This window comes from Chrysochloris asiatica, unplaced genomic scaffold (genome assembly GCF_000296735.1).
Source record: "Chrysochloris asiatica unplaced genomic scaffold, ChrAsi1.0 scaffold00018, whole genome shotgun sequence".
Lineage (NCBI taxonomy): Eukaryota > Metazoa > Chordata > Mammalia > Afrosoricida > Chrysochloridae > Chrysochloris > Chrysochloris asiatica.
In genome coordinates this window covers 16,861,625-16,882,659 of record NW_006408536.1, presented here as the reverse complement: position 1 = coordinate 16,882,659, position 21,035 = coordinate 16,861,625, and the positions used below count along the sequence as shown (strand labels likewise).

General features: G+C 38.4%; 1 protein-coding gene across 1 annotated transcript in view; it reads left to right on the top strand.

Moving 5' to 3' along the window:
* Positions 1–21,035, top strand: part of CDKL5 (cyclin-dependent kinase-like 5) — a 176,544-nt gene that overhangs the window by 67,714 nt on the left and 87,795 nt on the right. Inside the window, exon 3 of the mRNA XM_006835594.1 lies at positions 7,923–7,968. Coding sequence (XP_006835657.1) covers positions 7,923–7,968 — 46 coding nt within the window. The remainder of the gene's footprint in view (positions 1–7,922; positions 7,969–21,035) is intronic.

The window sequence follows — 21,035 nt, the reverse complement described above, 5'->3', positions numbered from 1 at the left end:
ATAATTTGATGGGATAGTGATTTTGAGAATATTGGAAGAAATACAGACTCTCCAAATATTTCCCTATTTGTTACCACTCATAAAATTTCATTTTTTCTTTCTCTTTCTGTTTTTTTTTTTTTTTTTTTTTTAAGCTGAGGAAATTTATTCTGGGAAATGTTAATAAGTGTTTTGGTATAGTTTATACATGAATATAGCAGTACAATTCAGAAACCTCATCTATAAATGTCTTCCTTTTGGCTTTCCAAAGCAATGGAATTCTAATCTTGAGGTAGAATTAAAAATGAGGTATGGAATTTTTATTAATTCATATATTTCTTCATTGTTTAAAATGTCAGCCTTTTAACTACCTCATGTCTTAAGCAAAAGATGACATTGAAACAAGTATCAAATTATGCCTATCTTGCTAACTGCAGCTGGTGACATTCTGTTGCAGACGTTGTGGGGGAAATGGCATGCATTTGTGAATAAATTAAATTTAAAACAAAAAGTCTCCAGAGTTATTTTTCCTCATATGTTTTTCTTCTGTCAACATTTATATTATGTACAAAATCTCAGGCTAGTGTAATAGCATAAAGGTTGGTGTCCAGTCTCTTACCTCTACATTACCCATAAAGAAATTTAAAATAAAAAGGAAGACTTGTGATCATTCTGTAAATTAAGAAACTATAAATAAATGATTATTGGCGTTTGCAAAGTCTGGGGAGAATTTGTCTTGAACTTCATGCCATGTATTCTACTTTCTGAAACAGAATTGGGCAAAATATCCTAAAGAGAGTTAGAAGACATGGACCATCCCTGAAGGGACTGAAAAAAATCTCTCCTTGGGGTAACTAACCTCTGGCCCCATAAGAGCTGGAATTCTCTCTTTCCCCCCTACCATCTGTGTTTCTGCATCTTCCCAGAGACTAAAACTCCCCAGTTACAATAAGGCAAGTAGTAGCTAAGGATTAGAGAAGTGTGTTACATTTCAGGACACTTAGTCACGCATGGAAACATGTGGCAAACAGAGTAGTGGAGCAGGATGTGCTAAGTCTCAAGTGCTCTACAGTCAACAGTGAGCAGCATAGGGGACTCTGGCTTATTCAGAGAACTCTGCCCAGGTGATCCAGCCTCGTACTAGCCAACCCAATAAGAAGTTTTGCTAGGAATCAAGGTTTTTAACTTAGGGGTTGGGTACATCAATCTGTCTTTGAAGTTAAGGTGGCCAAGACATGCAACTACCCTTTTTGATGCCATGCTTGGTAGATCTCTTTCCATCTTAGTAAATATTAGCTAAAAAAGAGGAGGTAAAATTTCATGTAAAGACTTTCTTTTGAAGATTCTAAAGCAACACATAGTTCTGAAAATGATTTTTTTGCACAAACAGATGAAGTTAAGACATCTATATAATCTCTTGAAGGAAGGCCAGGAGGATATAGCCTCTGTTGTTGTTATTAGGTGACATCAAGTCAGTACTGACTCATAGCGGACCTTTATGTACACAACAGAATCAAACACATCCCAGTACTGTTCTAGCCTCACAATCATTGTTACACTCGGGCCCATGCTGCCACTGTGCCAATCCGTCTTTTTCACTGACCTAGATTGATGCCTTTCTCCAGGGATTGTTCCCTTCTAACAATATGTTCAAAGTATGAGAAACAAAGTCTCGTCATCTTAGCTTCTAAGGAGCATTCTGGCCCCACTTCCAACACAGATTTGTTTGTTCTGGCAGTCCATGCGTGGTACTATTAATATTCTCCTTCAATACCATAATTCAAATGCATAAACTCTTCTATGGTCTTCCTTATTTATTGTCCAATTTTCATGTGCATATGAGGCTACTGAAAATATGATGGCGTGGGTTAAGCCCACTTTAGTCCTCAAACTGACTTCTTTGTTCTTGAACACTTTAAAGAAATCTTGTACAGCAGCCTAATGCAATATGTCGTTTGATTTCCTGATGGCTGCTTCCATGAATGTTGATAGTGGATTCAAGCAAAATGAAGTCTTTGACAAATTCAATCTTTTTCCATTAATCTTGATATATAGTGGTCCAGTTGTGAGGATTTTTGCTTTCTTTACATTGAGGTGCAATCCATACTGAAAGCTGTGGTCTTTGATCTCCATCAGTAAGTATTTTAAGTTCTTTTCACTTTCAGCAGCCAAAATTGTATCATCTGAATATGGTAGATTGTTAATGAGCCTTCTTCCAATCCTGATACCACTTCTTTATATAATCCAGTTTCTTGGATTATTTATTCAGCATATATACTGAATAAATATGGTGAAAGAATATAACCATGGTGCACACTTTTCCTGATTTTAAACCTCCCAGAGTCCCCTTGTTCTGTTCAAATGACTGCTTCTTGGTTTATATATAGATTTCTTCATGAGCACAATTAAGTGTTCTGAGATACCCATTCTTCACAATCTTATGTTTAGATTGTCATGATCCACACTGTCAAAAATCTTTGCATAGTCAATAAAACACAGGTAAACTTCTTTCTGCTGTTCTCTGCTGTTAGCCAAGATCCATCTCACGTCAGCAGTGGTATTCCTTGTTCCATATCCTTGTCTAAATCTGGCTTGAAGCTTCTTGCAGTTCCCTGTCAATGTATAGTTGTAGCCATTTTTGAATTATCTTTAGAAAAATATTATTTGCATGTGGTAGTAATGAAGTTGTCCAATCATTTCGTCATTTCATTGGGTCACCTGCCTTTGGAATGGTTCCACATATGGATCTCTTCCAATTGGTTGGCTAGTTAGCTGTCTTCCAAATTTCTTGGCATAGATAAGTGAATGCCTCCAGTGCTACATTAGTTTGTTGAAATATTTCAGTTTGTATTCCATCAATTCCCGAGCCTCGTTCTTTGCCAATGCCTTCAGTGCACCTTGGACTTTTTCCTTCAGTACCATTGGCTCTTGAACTTAGATTACTTCTAGAAATGGTTGAACATCGACCATTTTGCCCTTAGAATCCTTCAGTTTTTCAAGTTGAGGCTTGAATATTTTCTTCAGCTCTTTCAACTTGAGAAATGCTGAGCATGTTCTTTCCTATTGTTTTTCCAACTCCAGGTCTTTGTACATTTCATTATAGTATGTGCCTTTGTCTTCTCGAACTTCTCTTTGAAATTTTCTGTTCAACACTTTCACTTACTCATGTCTTCTATTTGTTTTAGTATATCTATGCTGGACAGCAAGTTTATTTCTTCCTGTATGATGTTCTTGATGTCATCCCATAGCTCTTCTGGTCTTCATTCATTAGTGTCTAATGCATCAAATTTGTTCTTGAGATGATCTCTAAATTTAGGTGAGATTTGTTCAAGGTCATATTTTGGCTCTCGTGGATTTGTTTTAATCTCTCCAGCTTCAGCCTCAACTTGTATATGAACAGTTGATGGTCTATTCCACAGTCTCCCTGTCCTGGTTTTGGCTGATGTCATAGAGTTTTTCCACTGTCTTTCCACAGATACAGTCAATTGGATTTCTGTGTATCCCATCTTTTGATGTCCATGTGTATAGTAGTCTTTTATCTTGTTTAAAAAAGGCATTTGCATTGAATAAGTCATTGGTCTTGTAAGATTCTATCATGCAATCTTCTATCACCAAAGCCATATTTCTCAACTACTGATCTTTCCTCTTTGTCTCCAACCTTTGCATTCCAATCATCAGTAATACTTCTCGACTGCATGGTTGATCAATTTCAGACTGAAGACGTTGATAGAATTCTTCACTTTCATCATCACTTGAATTAGTAGTTGGTGCATAAATTTGAATAATAGTGTTATTAACTGGTCTTCTTGTAGGTATATGAATATTATCCTGTCACAGACAACTTTGCACTTCAAGATAGCTATAACCTCTGTAGAGAGAATAAACTGAAACAAGCTCCCCCATCCAAAAAAAAAAAAAAAAAAAGTTGCTGAGACAAAGAAAGAATATAAAGAATCCTAAAATAAAATAGAGGAAGTAAAGAATAAAATTAATATTAGACAAATAGAAATAATATTTAAAGTTAGTAGCAGAAAACTGTTCTAATTTCACTCATTTCCAGATAATATTATTTCAACATGCACACATACACACTCCTCTAGAAAGTTGGTTTCAACTCATAGCAATCCTGTATAGGGTTTCTGAGGTACTAAATCTTTTGGGAGCAGGAAGCCTCATGTTTTCCCCACAGAGTAGCTGGTGGGCTTGAACTGCCAATCTTGTAATTTGAAGTCCAGTGCTTATCACACTGAGTCACTGCACTTCTTACTTAGATTTACAGAAAAATTGCACAAAAAATATGGAGATCCCATATGCCACCCTCACACACAGTTTCTCCTATTAACGTCTTACATTCCTGTGATAATATTTATTATAATAGATTAACCAGTATTGTTATATTAACTAAAGTCTATGGTTTACGTTAGGGTTCACTCTTTGATGTTTTATAATTTTATGGGTTTTGACAAATGCATAATGTCATGTGTTCACCATTATAATATCATTCAAAATAGTTTCACTGCCCCGTAAATCCTTTGTGTTCCACCTATTCATCTCAGCCCTCACCCCAACCCCTGCCCCCAGCACTCCTGGCAACCATTGATGGTTTTTACTGTCTTATGCCTATACTTCCCCAACCCCTGCCCCCAGCACTCCTGGCAACCATTGATGGTTTTTACTGTCTTATGCCTATACTTCTAATTTTTATTTCAAGGAAAACAAAATGTCGTAACATCATCTAGGAAGAAAAAAGAAGTTATCTATATTGGAATAAAAACTAGATTCACCTCAGACTTCTCTTCTATAATGTTAAATACCAGAAAATTGTCAAGGCATTGCGAGTTCATTTGAAATCCTACGTGGATTAAAAAATGGAAGTCCTTCTTTTAATACCCTTAATTTTCATCTTCTTGGAAAATTTCCATAGTTTACAGGTGTTAGAATAAAACATTTTATTCCTATCTGCTGGAAAGTTGCTTTAATAAACATACAAATCTACACTGCCTATGACACAAATGGCACTTTACAGGTTTTTCCATTGCTCAACATTACAAAGTGACCCCGGCTGAATATGGTATAAAATACAAGATTGCCTTCCCCAAAATTCTGTGCTTGCTAAGTTGTCATTCATGTGTGAAAGCTTTCAGACATGTAAAGACCTAGAAAATAGAATACTTCTTGAGAAAAGCACTCAAAAGTATACTCTTGGCTGATCAAAAGATTAGTGCAAATCAAACATTCAAATATGTGAAAACTACATTAATAATAACTGGTGATAAACAGTGAAGCCAATTAATTATGTAGAGAAATGTAGATTAAATATAATAACTCATGTGTATTATTACAAATAAATTATGAAAAGCAAAAGCCTATCCTCAAAAATAAATTTATTTAACAAAATGGTATAAAAAGAATCAAGGTTGTAATCCCAGATTAAATTAAAAATTTAAAGTCACAATCAGTTAAACTGGTTCTGGCATAAGAATCAACAGATATATTAGTAGAATAGAATAAAGCATATGTAAGGATGCTAATGTATAACAAACAAATAATTAAAAATCCATTCAAGGGTATTGGGAAAGTTGGTTAAATATTTAAGAATTATATTAAACTTAGATTCTCTCATAGTATAATATGTGAACATAAATTACAAATAGATACTTAATGAAATAAATTAAATCATTAAACATTAAGACTCGATGTTATACTCAGTTTAGGTAAGTACTTTGAGCAGAAAAGTAGTGAATATAATACAAAGGCATTTATCAGTAAATTAGATTATGTAATAAATTATATCCAACAACCTGGGGGAAATATAACAAAATTTGGAAACAAGTTCATATTCCAGAAGTTTTGTGTACTTGTAATTCTATCTATTCTTCCATTAAAAACAAAAATGTTGTTGTTAAGTGCTGTCGAGTCAGTTCTGACCCATAGTGACCCTGTATAGGGTTTCCAAGGAGCAACTGGTGAGCTTGAACCGCCAACATTACTGTTCAAGCCGACTTTGCAGTCCAGCACATTAACCCATAGCACCACACCAGGACTCTAACAAAAATATAGTACCCTTAAGAAATGTCTTTCTCTTCAATACTTTATAACACTTTTAGATATATTTTTATCTCCTATATTATGGATAGGAGGCCTGGTGTGGTGCTGTAGAATATGCATTGGACTACAAGGTTGGTTTGAACTGCAAGGTCGGCAGTTCAAACTCAGCAACCGCTCCTCAGAAACCAATACAGGGTCTCTGTGAGTCGGAATTGACTCAACAGCACTTAACAACAACAGCAACATAACATGGATATAAGGAGCCCCGATAATGTAGTGGATTATGAGTTCGGCTGCTAACTGCAAGATAAGCTGTTCGAATCTACCAGTTGCTCCATAAGAGAAAGATGAGACTTCCTGCTCTCATAAAGATTTGCAATCATGGAAACCCTATACAGGGTTGCTGTGAGTCACAGTGGCCTCGGTGGCACACAGCTACTACCACCATAACACGGATATGGAAACTGGTATTTTCTTCCTCTTCTTAATGGACAGATGGGAAACAGAAGGGATTTGATGTACAGACATTGGATTTAGGGTTTTCAGCATAATTTGTTGTTTTCATGATTCTCCTAGCTTTTTAAAGGGACTTAGGAGAAATGCTTAAGTTTTTAATAAGTCGGTAAATTGTTCCCTGGTGGCTATTGCCTGCTATTATGCCCATTTTTAAAGTCTTTGTTTTGATGCAGGGGCAGTGTTAACAGATTTACTCCTACAGATCTGAAATAATATCCTTAGAATAAAAAAGACCAGGCCTGAGTCATGTAGAAGGCTTTCTTTATGACCTGTTGACTTTGAAGAACTTAAATTAATTATTTAACCAAAAGTTTTTATTCCATTTGTATGTAGGTCAGACATGATTGGAGGTGGTGTGCCATTGAGTCGGTTCCAACTTGTAGGGTTTCCGAGGCTGTAAATCTTTACAGGAGCAGAGAGCCTCATCTTTCTCCTTCAGAGTGACTGGTGGAGTCAAACTGCTGAGCTTGTGGTTAGCAGCCCAACGCCTAACCCACTCTGTTACCAAGGCTCCTTGGTGTTAGATACCATCGAGTCGGTACTGACTCATAGCGACCTTAGGCACAGCAGAACGAAACACTGCCCGATCCTGGGTCCACCTCACTACTGTTGTCACGCTTGAGTCCATCGATGCTGCCACTTGGCCAATGCATCTCGTTGGGGGTCTTCCTCTTTTTCTCGGACCCTCCACCTTACCAAACATGATATCCTCTAGGGTCCTTAGCCTAGTGGTAATGGTGTACTTAGTTCTCAGAAATTCACTTTGTCTCCTCAACCCCACCCCCCAAAAAATAGTTAAAAAGGAAAAGAGTGTTCATGTTTTAGTTGAAAGTAGCATTCTACTCACAAAATATTTTTGTAATTCAGAAGAGATGAAAGGGCAAGGTGGAGGTGGTGACTGGTATGTGGTGAGAGAATGTTAATGAGACTTTGACTTTGAAATCACCATCAATAGAGAAGAGCTGGAGAACAACTGGGCATGTTCATTAGGAAAAAAGACGTGAAGGGAGATTAATGTGGAAGGAGCATTCAGCAACTCCAAGTATTTTCGAGGCCTTTTCTCTGGCCTTAGAAGTCCAAGCAAAATGTCTCCATGGGTTTTCAATGGCAGCACATATGTACCTCAGTCATCCTGGCACATTTGCGTGGCCTCATGACATTGACATATATTATTAACTCTTGGTTTATCACCATCTCTGCACTTTGCCTCCCATTGTTTCCTTCCCTAACAGTGTTCTCATTGGGGGTATGAATGAGGGAGGAAGATGATTACTCTGAGTTCTTACTGCTCTGTTGCAGAATATACTTGTATACTACTGGAAGTCCTAATTAGAAAAACATTAGAAACTAACTTTTTTTCTGCCTCTTTTCCTTTGCAGGAAACCCATGAAATTGTGGCAATCAAGAAATTCAAGGACAGTGAAGGTATATATATATATATATATACATATTTATAGCCCTGCCCTATATTTTAGCTTTTGTCAGTAGAGTTTGGAAAAGGTGGGATAGACCCTACCTTTCCCTAAAATTTTAAAGTCACCGTCTCAGCAGCTAAACAGCTTATTTATTCTCATTATTTGCTCTGAAACATTTAGTTACTTCTGTGTGAATCTCTTCAAATCTCATGATATGAGAAAATCCATTTTGCATTTTAAGGTACAGTCAACTCAGAATTCTTGCTCCAAAAGCATATTGTCTAAGCTGTTTGTATTGTTGCTATTAGGTGCCGTTGAGTCAGTTCTGACTTGTAGTGACCCTATGTACAATAGTCCAGGTATGGAGCTGTGGGTTAATGCGCTGGGCATCAAAGTCGCTTTGAACTGCAAGATGGGCGGTTCAAGCTCACCAGCTGCTCCTTGGAAACCCTATGCAGGGTCACTATGGGTTGGAACCGACTCAACGGCACTTAACAACAACATGTACAATAGAAGAAAACATTGCCTGATCCTGCATCGTTCTCACAGTTGTTGTCAATCCATCTTGTTGAAGGTCTTCCTATTTTTCTCCCTCCACTCTACCAAATATGATATCCTTCTCCAAGGACTGATCCCTCCTGACAATATGTCCGAAGTATACGGGATGAAGTCTGGCCATTCTGGCTTCCCAGGAGCACTTTGGCTGTGCTTCTTCCAACACAGTTCTGTTTGTTCTTCTGGCAGCCCATGGTACTTTCAGTATTCTCCTCCAACACCATAACTCAAATGAACCAATTCTTCTCTGTCTTCCTTATTCATTGTCAAACTTTCACATGCATATGAAGTTATTGAAAATACCATGGCTTGGGTCAGGAGCACCTTAGTCCTCAAAGTGATAGAGCAATTTGTAGACATCATTAAAATGAGACAACTGATTTGAAGTAAATACTTCACACACAAATAGTGAGTGCTATGTGAAAGGTTTCATATTAGTTACTGTAATCTCTACTTCCTAGTAAAACTTAGAAATGCAAGGATAAGTGGTATGCACTCTGGCACTTGGCAAAGTCAATTTGAACTGCAAGATCTGCAGTTCAAAACTATCAGCCATTCCTTGGAAACCCTATACAAGACAATGAGTCATAATTGACTCACTGGCACTTAATGACAGCAGACAGTATTGAGGGGATGATTTAGAATAACTTCTTGGGAGAATTGAAAGCTTTTCAAGAAGAAATCCCATACTTGGTGGCCTTAGTCACATGTCCAGACCATTTAAACTGGAGTATTAAGAGATTATGCTGGGCAAGAAAGTTTAAACTATAACAATTCAGTAGTTTATTAGGTTTTTTGTCTAGACTGTTGGCCACCCAGAGAAAGCTAGATAGGAAAAATTATGAAGCCATATATGGCCCTTAACAAGTTCTAGGTAGCATTTTTCAAACTTCCTTTTTAGAGTCCCACAATACAAATATATTTTACATCCTAACCTAGTAGTCATGCACACACGTAACTGTATGTAACCCCCCAAAAAGTGTCACGAAACTACTTGATTTTTTCAGGTTTGGGGTTCACCATTTTCTTTCTCTCCTGTTTTATATTGTTTTCATATAAATGCGTATTGCGATGCATTAAATTGATTGCAACACTAATGAGTCAAAATCCACCATTTGAAAAAAAAAAACCCCACAGTGTTCTTACGGCAGCAGTCTAGCATCAACCTTCTTCTCTCATAATAAGTCTGACAGTCGCAGTCAGGAGCCTCCTTCATCTGTGCACCTTTAGAAAGTACTAGAAGTCACCAGCGTCTATTTGTGAGCAATTTCATCACCCTTACCTAAGAGACTTGGCCAATATGAAATAGCAAAAAAGGATCACAAACAAAAAAATTCCCAGGAACATCCAGTAATATTTGATGCGGCCCAACTCTGATGTGCTGGTTATGTGGAGCACATGCATATCAGCGGGGAGCTTTAGCAGCCTTTGTCTGGGTAGCCTTAAAGAGAAGGCAATAGAAAAATACTTTTAGCTGTTCTGCAAAAAGAAAAAAAAATATATGGCTTCAAATGGCGTACCCATCCTTTAAAAGGCAACAGCAGCCCTAGGCCAACCCATTCTGCGACCACTGGAAGTGAATTCTTTGAGCAGTAAGTTTGGACTGATCACAGGTGACCCAGAAACAAAATGGTCCTCTCCTCAAAAGATTGGTTGCAACAGGAGATCAAAGCCTGGTTTAGGACTGTGTAAAGGACTGCTGGCTGGGCATTCATCCTGAAAGGAAGGGCGGCAAGCGTTAGTCACCACCAAAAATAATCCTTGTCATCACATTTATTTTTTAAAGCAGTACAAATCTAGGCTTTAGCTTTTTAAACAATGAAGTGCCATATCCTTCTATTGTGTAAACATGGATCACATTCTCTAGTCAATGCATACCAATTTTTAACTTCAATCATATGGGGCGTTTTGTCTGCCTTATGAGGCCCTCAAGAAGCCCTGGTTAAGCACTTGGCTGCTGATGGAAAAGTTGGCAGTGGTTTGAGCCCACCACCTGTTCTGCTTCCATAAAGATTTACAACTCTGGGAAGCCTGTGGGGCAATTCTCCTCTGCCCTACAGGGTTGCCAAGAGTCAGAATCGATTTGATGGCTGCAGGTTATGAGACCTCAGAGTGGCCATCAACTTCATTAAATCAATATTCTTTGAACCCTGGAGCCAGGTAGGAGCTAGGAAGAAAAATCTGGTGTGGCTACTTTTCAAGAAGCTCAAGGCCCACTAGTAGAATTAAGTAACTATAAAAGTGAGTAGAAAGCAGTCACGCATGGAATTTTGATAGTTTTAAGAGAAGAGAGATAGTTATCTGGGCGTTAGAGTGAATGAATAACTTAGACATTGCAGAAAACACATGATCTGCCCTTGCTCCGTGGAACCTACAAAACATTAATCTGCTCTGCCCGTGTCTCTGCTGGAACAATACCATACTTTACTGGCACACAGCTTTATCAACCACCTTGGAGATGCACCCCTTTAGAAATAAAAGGAAAAAAATGACCCATTGCCATCGAGTCGATTTCAACTCACAGAGACTCTGTAGGACAGAGTTAGAACTACCCCAGTAGGGTTTCTAAGGCTGTAATCTTTACTACAGAAGCAGATCACTGTCTTTTACTGTTGGAGGTTTGAACCTCTTGGGTATCAGATGAGCGCTTAACCTCCACACCATCAGGTTCTTTGTACACCCTTGTAGACACTCCTAAACATACTTTTAGAGGGATACTTTCAAAACATTTCTGTGATATAATCTGAATACATACTTGTATATTCATACCCGTTGGTGGTGGTGGTTGTTGTTAGGTGCCATCAAGTTGGTACCAACTCATAGTGACCTTATGCACAGCAGAACGAAACACTGCCCGATTCTGGGCCAACCTCACTACTGTTGCCATGCTTGAGTCCATCAATGCTGCCACTTGGCCAATCCATCTCTTTGGGGGTCTTGCTTTTTTTCTCTGACCCTCCACCTTAAACATGATACCTTCTCCAGTGACTGGTCCCTCCTGACAATATTTCCGAACTATGAGAGACAAAGTTTGGCCATCTTGTTAGTTCCTGTCTTATTGTAGATGTAGTTACCAGATGTTTCTAGTTCTCTCTAGAAGGTTTAGTGCTTTCTTTGTCCTCTTCTTCATGCCAGGATCATTTCTTTCTTAATGCAAAAAATGGGAATGTATGTGATGAACATGTGACATATCCATAGATCGTCTAGTACAGGTTAGAATGTCCAGTCAACGTCCATGTGTCAGATTTTCATCTTAGATTCTTTTCAGGCCAATTATAATACACAGAGTTTCATGAAAATAGTGTCCTTGTTATTATGTAGCTCTCATTAACCCTTTAATTAGTTACTCTTCTTTTGATATATGATAAGGATTTTCTTAGGATAATAATTTTCCTAAATTCATTGTTTAGAAAATTTTGTGAAGCTAATGAGATAATCTGATAAAAAACATTGGATCTGAAATTGGTCTGACCCATGGTCAAGCTAATCAAATCTTCTCTCTCTGATGCTGTTGTTGTTGTTAGGTGCTATCGAGTCGATACTGACCCATAGCGACCTTTTGCACAGCAGAACGAAACACTGCCAAATCCTGGGCCAACCTCACCACTTTTGCCATGCTTGAGTCCATCTATGCCGCCACTTGGCCAATCCATCTCCTTGGGTGTCTTCCTCTTTTTCTCTGACCCTCCACCTTACCAAACATAATATCCTTCTCCAGCGACTGATCCCTCCTAACAATATGTCCGAAGTATAAGAGACGAAGTTTGGCCATCTTGGCCTCTAAGGAGCACTCTGGATGCACTTCTTCCAAAACGGATCTATTGGTTCTTTTGGCAGCCCATGGGGACTTTCAATAATCTCCCCCAACACCATAACTCAAAAGCATCAATTCATTTATGGTCTCCCTTAATAACCTCATACGGTCCAGCTTTCACATGCGTATGAGGTTATTGAAGATACCATGGCTTGGGTCAGGCGCACCTTAGTCCTCAAGCTGACATCGTTGCTCTTCAACACTTTAAAAAAGGTCTTGGGCAGCAGATTTGCATTAGTACTAGCAAATCTGCTACCTAATGCAAATCTGCTGCCCAAGACCTTTTAAAATCGTTTAATTTCTTGACTGCTGCTTCCATGAGTGTTAGTTGATCCAAGAAGAATGAAGTCCTTGACAACTTCAATCTTTTCTCCGTTGATAAGAAAATTGTTTATTGGTCCAGTGGTGAGGATTTTTGTTTTCTTTGCATTGAGATGTAATCCATACCGAAAGCTGTGCTATTTGATGTTCATCAGTAAATGTTTTAAGTCCTCTTCACTTTCAGCAAGCAAGGTTGTATCATCTGCATATTGCAGGTTGCTAATGAGTCTTCCTCCAATCCTGATGCCACATTTTTCTTCATAGAACCCAGCTTCTCGGTTGATTTGCTCATCATACAGGTTGAATAAGTATGGTGAAAGAATACAACCTTGTTGCACACCTTTCTTAATTTTAAACCATTCAGTGTTCCCAGGTTCTGTTCAAACCACTGCTACTTGGTTCAGGTACACATTCCTCATGAGCACAATTAAGTGTTCCGGAATACTCATACTTCGCAGTGTTGTCCATAGCTTGTCATGATCCACACAATTGAAAGCCTTTGCGTAGTTAATAAAGCACTGGTAAACATCTTTCTGATATTCTCTGCTTTCAACCAAGATCCATCGGACATCAGCAATGATATCCCTCGTTCCACGGCCTCTTTTGAATCCAGCTTGATCCTCTGGAAGTTCTCTGTCAATGTATGATTGTAGCCGTTTCTGTATTACCTTTAGTAAAACTTTACTCGCATGGGATATCAAAGAGATTGTCCGATGATTTCTGCATTCTGTTGGGTCACCTGTCTTTGGAATGGGCACAAATACGGATCTCTTCCAATCAGTTGGTCAGATAGTTGTCTTCCAAATTTCTTGGCAGAGATGAGTGAGTGCCCCCTGTGACGCCTCACTTTCTTGAAAGATTTCAATTTTTATTCCATCAATTCCTGGTGCCTTGTTCTTTGCCAATTCCTTCAATGCTCCTTGGACTTCTTCCTTCAGTATCATTGGCTCTTGATCATATGTACATCAAAAATAAATTCTAAATGTACATCAAAAATAAAGCCTCATCTTTTTCCCACGGAACAGCTGGTAGTTTCGAACTGCTGACCTTAAGGTTCGCAGCCCGATTCGTAACCACTACACTACCATATAACAATATTTAAATTCCTATGTATCCACAAATTTGTTTGAAGAATGTTTGAAAGTGTATTTTAAGGTAGATCATTATGTAGTTCAAGAAGTCCTTCTTGTGCCAGGAAAATGAATCACCATTTAAAATGGGATCCAAAAGTGCCTAGTAAGTAAAAGTTTAGATAGGAACTTTAACTTGGGGAAATGAAGCCAAAATAAATTTTAACTTATAGCTAACACAGTTTAGGCTTTAATAGCACACATGTGTTGTTTCTTAGAAGAAAAAAATCAAGTGTTATTATTTGGGAGGACGAACAATTTTTATAGTAAAATTGTAGATTTGACCAATGAATGACTTTCACAATGAAATAAAAGACCAAAGGGAAATCCACTGTTGTGGAGTCAATTCTGTATAACTCTATCAGGGTCTTTGCTTACGATTCTTCCTGGGTGGTGATTAAAGCTCATGTTAAAAGGGAGGAATGTTTGAATGATGACAAAATTTTATCTGAGATCACATCATTAGTTTATTTTTTCTGGTTATATTTACCTTATCTTAAATATGGATTCTCAAATAATGAATGCTTTATGACACCCTGAGTAATGGTATTATAATTTTGTCTATTAATATAAATTGCCACAGAAAATTATTTGCTAATAAACACGTAACCAATCAGGAGTCTCCATTGAATTAGTTTTGCTCAGTCCCATTAACCAAAAAGATGCTAGAGATTATTTCATTTAAAGAGACTTTTCAGATTAGGTATAATAATATATTGAGTCTACTTCTCCTTCCCTTCTTATAGTTCTAGTCTTGTACAGTGAAGTTTGATGTTTAGAAGACAATCTTCTACCACCCATTGGATCATCAGTTCTCTCTCACACACACATGCACAAGTGTCTATGTCCTCAATTTATTAAAATTACCCAAGAGCACTAATATAGACGAAGTAGCTTTGGAACAGAGTTAAAAATATTGTCTGTTCAACCTTTACTTTAGGAGAGTTTGTTGTTTAGAATTTATTTTTGATGTACATTTGAATCCCCTGAAATAGAAACACCTTTTGCTTCTTTTTAGTCTGTCTCTGAATGTACAGATGATGAGGTTAAGGGAGGTGCCTCCTACTTGTCCCTGAGTATCAGTCATAGCAAGAAGCCAGACTCTCAGAGTGCTGTGTAGCAACCCACATCTAAGATGAAATTTATTGTATCTCAGCTTTTATATCAAGTAAAATTGCTTGCATTTCATATCCTACTGCTGCTGGTATTTTTTATAATTATTTTTTTTGAATGACCCTACTTATTCGTATTAATTATTACAAAATGTTTAATTAATTGGAAGACCCCCCCAATGAGATGGATTGGCCAGGTGGCAGCATTGATGGACTCAAGCGTGGCAACAGTAGTGAGGTTGGCCCAGGATCAGACATTGCTTTGTTCTGCTGTGCATAGGGTCGCTATGAGTCGGTTCTGACTCGATGGCACCTAACAACAACAGTTCTTTTCTCCAATTTATTCCATCCTTATTTTTACCCAGACTGTAGAAAACTATATATTGACTTTTGGATCAGAGGCACTCTGGTCTCTTATTTTATGTAATGATATAAAACAAGAGCTCACAACCTGTGGACCTTAATTTCAAGAGTCTGGCTTCTCTCTAAGAGAGTCCTTGAAACAATCCTTGTCCAGACAGAGAATTCAGTTGACTTAAGATATTCTGTGTTTGTGCATTTTGGCTAGCCATGATTTCATCACATTTCCTGTTAATGTCCAAAATGGATCTCTTTGAAGCTCAGGAATTCTTCCTGGATTTGGTGAACATTTTGGGTTTTATTCTTGTCACCTGTCATGATTTAATACATTTCCATTGTGCTTTTACCCGGCCTTGATCTCAGAAGATTTAAGGAGTCTTGTCCATTTTAGTATATATGACAACAGTACATCCATTCAGCCTTCCTTTTTCAGGCCATGTTAATTTTCTTCCTGTGGATATTCCTTTTTCAATTAGGACAACCAGACGCAAACATGGTTTTGTACAGGAATAGTATATTGTTCAAGCATACCTGTTTAAAGGGCCTTTTTCTTTTTTAAACTTCTTGGCTACATGGAAATATCAGGTTTATGCTTTCATAAAGTAGGTTACAGCTATTCCTGAATTGCTTTCCAAGCCCACAGTTCTTTAAAAATAGTGTCTGCTTGTCTTTAAGTTGTTTTCTTTTCATCACTTATCTTTGAATTTCTTTTGCTCCTGTACTCTTTCTTCTTAAAAGTTGTTCTTTTTCACTTTAGTGAATCTCCTTCCTTATTTTTAGATGTGTTAACTATCTTTACTGGTAAGCTCTAGAAGTAGGTCATTTTTGTTTGTTTGTTTACTGAAGGTCCTTTTTCTCCTCTGCCATGTAGTTATCATTCAGTAGGAGGTGAGAGGTAGATAGATAGTAACATGTATGTGTATTGTTGTTATGTGCCATGGAGTCGGTTCCGACTCATAGCGACCCTGTACAGGGTTTCTGAGGCTGTAAATCTTTAAGGGAGCAGAAAGCCTCATCTTTCTCCTACAGAACAGCTGGTATTTTTGAACTGCTGACCTTGCAGTTCGCAGCCTGATTCGTAACCACTATGCTACCAGAGCTCTTTAAGGGACTTCAAAAAGTTCATTGAAAAATTCTACTATCTTTCAATTTAATTTCTCTATGAACTATTTGAAGCTCCCTAGGAGTCCTGGTGTGATGCTGTGGGTTAATGCGCCAGACTGCAAAGCCGTTTGAACTGCAAAGTCGGCGGTTCAAGCTTACCAGCTGCTCCTCGGAAACCCTATACAGGGTTACTATGGGTAGGAACCAACTGAATGGCACTTAACAACAACAGTATACTTATAGAGTCCTGATGTGGTGCTGTAGGATAAGCACTGAATTGCCAACTGTAAGGTCAACAGTTCACACTCACCAGCTGTTCCTCTGAAACCACCCTCTACAGGGTTGTTATGAGTTGGAGTGGACTCAACAGCACTTCTATACATATATGTTTTGGTATATACACATGCAGGTTTTGTCAGAGTTGCTGCCTGTATTAAGCCAAACACCCTCAAGTGGCCAGGTAGATCAGCATACATGGAAGCAAGAATTACATCAAATTATACTTTTAGAGGTTGAAGAAACCTTTAGAATAATCTAGTATAGCTCCACCCAAATATATAGCTAAGGCACCCAGAGTCTCATGTTACATGGCTAGTTTGTGATAAACTGAGACTAAAATGCTGTCTCCAGAATCTTCATTATGTTATTTTCCTACCCATACTGTGCTGCTTTGCTACTCAGACAGTAAAAACAAAACAAAAAAACCATTGTCATTGAGTCTGTTCCAACTCATAGCATCCTATAGGACAGAGTAGAATTGCCCAATAGGGTTTCCAGGGCTGTAATGTTTATGGAAGCAGACTACCACATCTTTCTCCTACAGAGCTGGTGGGTCCCACCTGCCAGCCTTCCACCTATCAGCGCCACCCAGGCTCTTTCAGTTATGTAGCAGTAGAGTGTAAATCTGAACAAGAGTATTCCGACTCATTCACCAAAGCTCATTGTCTTACACCCTGTCACCTGCATCCCTCAGGCCATGAAGTCAAATTTCACACCTAGTTCATTCATCCTGAGGAAGGTAGGTATCCTTCCTAAGCTTGACTTCTTCATTTATAAACCAGGAGAGCTAAAGAAATTATCCACTAGTCTCATTTCAGTTAGAAAGCTGTGCTTTTAGTGTTCATTTCAGTGTGTTGTGCTATTGTCTTAAAAGAAGAAAAAAAAATGACTTGATTGAAGCTCTCTGCTACTTCCTGAACCTCTGAGGAGAGACCCATGGATACGTGGAATACGCATTCTTCTTCCCTTTACAGGATTGTTCAGTGCCAAAATTTTCATCCTAACGTGCAGTGTAGGCCAGGAGCTTTAAAAGAAACAAAAATTACGGGATTTATCAAATAATGAACACTGTGCATTTTACATGCACTTCTCCGCTTCCTGTCTTCCTGTTCATTATAGTCTTAGGTCAGAAGAGCTTACGTCAACTTTTAATACCTGTGACTTGCATAAATTGGAAAAGTCTTCCTTCCATGCAAAGGATGGGCTGCTGTAATGAGGCTATGTTGGCACTACATGCTAAATGATTTTGTGAGCTGATTTTTGAAGATTCATTTTTTTCTCTCCCTGTAACTATTGTTGGTGGAGCCAGTATGAGTTTAAATGATGTATATATAACAAAAGTGCCAAAATTCCATTAAGTTTAGACTCAAAATAAGATTTTTATGAAAGGAATCATAGATTATTAGATACAGAAAAGGCTGTAGGATTTGTGTTTGTGTATCTGTGCAAAAGTTAAGTGGTGTGCCCAGAGTAACACTTTTAGTTGTTTAAAAGGCTGATTTTAAAACCCAGGTCTCCCAAGTCATACACCAGTGTTCATTCTATTGAAGACATGTGAAATACCTGAATCAGTTAGTAGAGTGAAACGGTCATAAGTTGCTAAATTCCTTTTTTTGCAGTTGCTTTCTGGGTACTGAAAATTCACCAAGATTTCCATTAGAAAGCTATATTTTGCTTAGTGACTTTTTTGCAACATTTATTTGTAGTCAACTCCAGCGTAGTTTATAGATGTACATTCACAGATTAACTCTCTATATTTATATTCATTCTTGACTCTGAATACTATCGGTTTTCTGATCCTCCATTTTCCATAATCACATATTATAGAAGGACAACCCAGAGAAGAGGAGAATAAATCTTTTTAAAGTTCTAGAAGGAGAAAGTTGAGAAACTGAGAGAGTAAAGTACCATTGGTTTGCTTCTTCTGTGTTTTAAGTGAATAAGAGCGAGCTAACCAGGGTCGCTATGGGTCGGTACCGACTCAACGGCACTTAACAACAACAACAACAAAGCCATATATGGAGTCATGGTATGATGCTGTGGGATAAGCACTGGACCACTAAGTTGGTTTGAATAGTAAGGTTGGTGGTTCAAACCCACTAGATGCTCCTCAGAAACCCTATAAAGGGTCGCTATGAGTCAAAACCAACTTGATGGAATTTAACCATATATGAGCAAAGACATCTCATATTACCAATGAAAGCATTCCTGTGGGAAGTATTTATTGATCACTTCCTTTGGACAGATAATGTCCTAGATGGTTGGGTGCATGTTGTTGACAAAAGATCTTAGACCTGTCCAAGAGCTGTTGGTTTAGCAGGATTGTACACACAGATGGTAAACCAGGAATCAAATAAATCTATAAATAAAAATTGTGAGGAGGTCTATGAAAGAAGAACCCAAAGTATTGTGGTAAGGGATAATGGGGCCGGGGGCCTACTTGGTCTGAAAAAGTTTCTTGAGGAATGACATTTTCACTGAACGCTGAAGGAGTCAGACTTGAGAGTCTGGGTGGTAGAATGAGCATACTAGGCAAAGGGGACAAATGATAGAGGCTCTAAGGTTAAAAGGACAAAAGTTGAGACTATTTGGGGACCTAAAGACTAATGAGTGAATGGGGGAGAGGTAGGAGATGGAGGTGGAGAGGTAGGCATGGACCAGATCATGAGTAATCAGTGTATTTGTTGAACTACTTCCTTGCTAGATGATCACCTGATTATTTTTTAGATCTCTTTGGCATTCTGTGTCTTAGAGATAGATGGATTTTAGTTTGATTACCCCAACCTTGATTGTGGCTTACTTGGGATATCCATGAAGAGGGTTCCTGATATATCCTTTTTCATTAAGACTTGTATTCTGTAGGCTTTGGCAGCTGGGGTTACATAGTGTTCTAATAGTCACAGACACCATTTCTCTGGCTCAACCCCAACTTGCAGAAGAGCTGATGGTCTGTCCCCCTTGCCATTTTCTGAGCCACTTTAAGAGGCCCTCTGTTCACATCTCAGACATCCTCCATTGCTAGGTGTCATCTACTGTTTCATGCTCTTTTATCCCTGACACTGACCCTGTGGTACCCAGCTCGAACTTGGCCATCCTGATACAGACTGGCCTGGTTCACTGCTTCTGTCATTGTTGGTCTTCCAACTGCTGCTGTTTGTCTTTTCTCTTCATTATCTATTGCTACTATAACAAATACCACAAGTGGATGACTTTAACAAAAATAAATGTATTCTCTCATAGTTTGAGAGTATTCTCTCGTAGTTTGAGAGGCTTGAAGACCAAATTCAGAGTACCAGCTGTGGAGAAAGGTTTTTTGTGTCCTATCAGCATCTGTAGGCCCAGTATTCCTTGAATATATTCATATGTCTTGGCATCAATCTTTCTCTGGATCTAGGAGCTTCACAGTACAGGAACCCCAGGGCCAAAGGACACATGCCACTCCTGGCTCTACTTTCTTGGTGGTAGTGATGGTAGTGGTGGTGTGCCATGGAGTCACTTCTGACTCATAGCAACCCTGTGCAACGTTTCCAAGGCTGTAAATCCTTACGGGAGCAGAAGGCCTCCTTTTTTTCCCATGGAACAGCTGGTAGTTTCAAACTGCTGACCTTGAGGTTAGCTGCCCAATTCATAACTACTATGCTACTAGAGGTTCTTTAGTGGTAGTAGGTCCCTCTTTGTTTACTTCTCTCTCCTTTATATCTCAAAAGAGATTAACTCAAGATACAACCTAATCCTATAGATTTCATCAGGCTTCATTAACACCATGTTGTTGTTAAGTGCTGTCGAGTCAGCTCTGACTCACAGCAACCCAATATAGGGTTTCCAAGGAGCCACGTATACATGGACCTCATCAGATGGAATACATAGAAATCAAATTGACTACATCTGTGGAAAGAGACAATGGAAAAGCTCTATATTACCAGTCAAAACAAGGCTGGGGCAGACTATGGAACAGACCACAATTACTCATACAAATTCAAACTGAAGCTGAAGAAAATGAAAACAAGTCCACGAGAGCCAAAAATGACCTTGAATATATCCCACTGAAACTTGCTCTCCAGCATAGAGATGCTAAACCAAATGGAAGAAATGAGGAGGTCCAAGAGCTGAAGAGAAAATTTCAAAGATCAACTCAAGAAGATAAAACCAAATATTACAACAAAGTGTACAAAGATCTGGAATCAGAAAACCAAAAAGGAAGAACACGCTCAGCATTTCTCAAGCTGGGTAAACTGAAGAAAAAAATTCAACCCTCAACTTTAGTTATTGAAAGATTCTCTGGGCAAATTATTGAATGATGCAGAAAACATCAAGAGAAGATGGAAGGAATACACAGAGTCACTGTACCAAAAGGAAATGGTTGATGTTCAACCATTTCAAGAGGTAGCATATGATCAAGAGC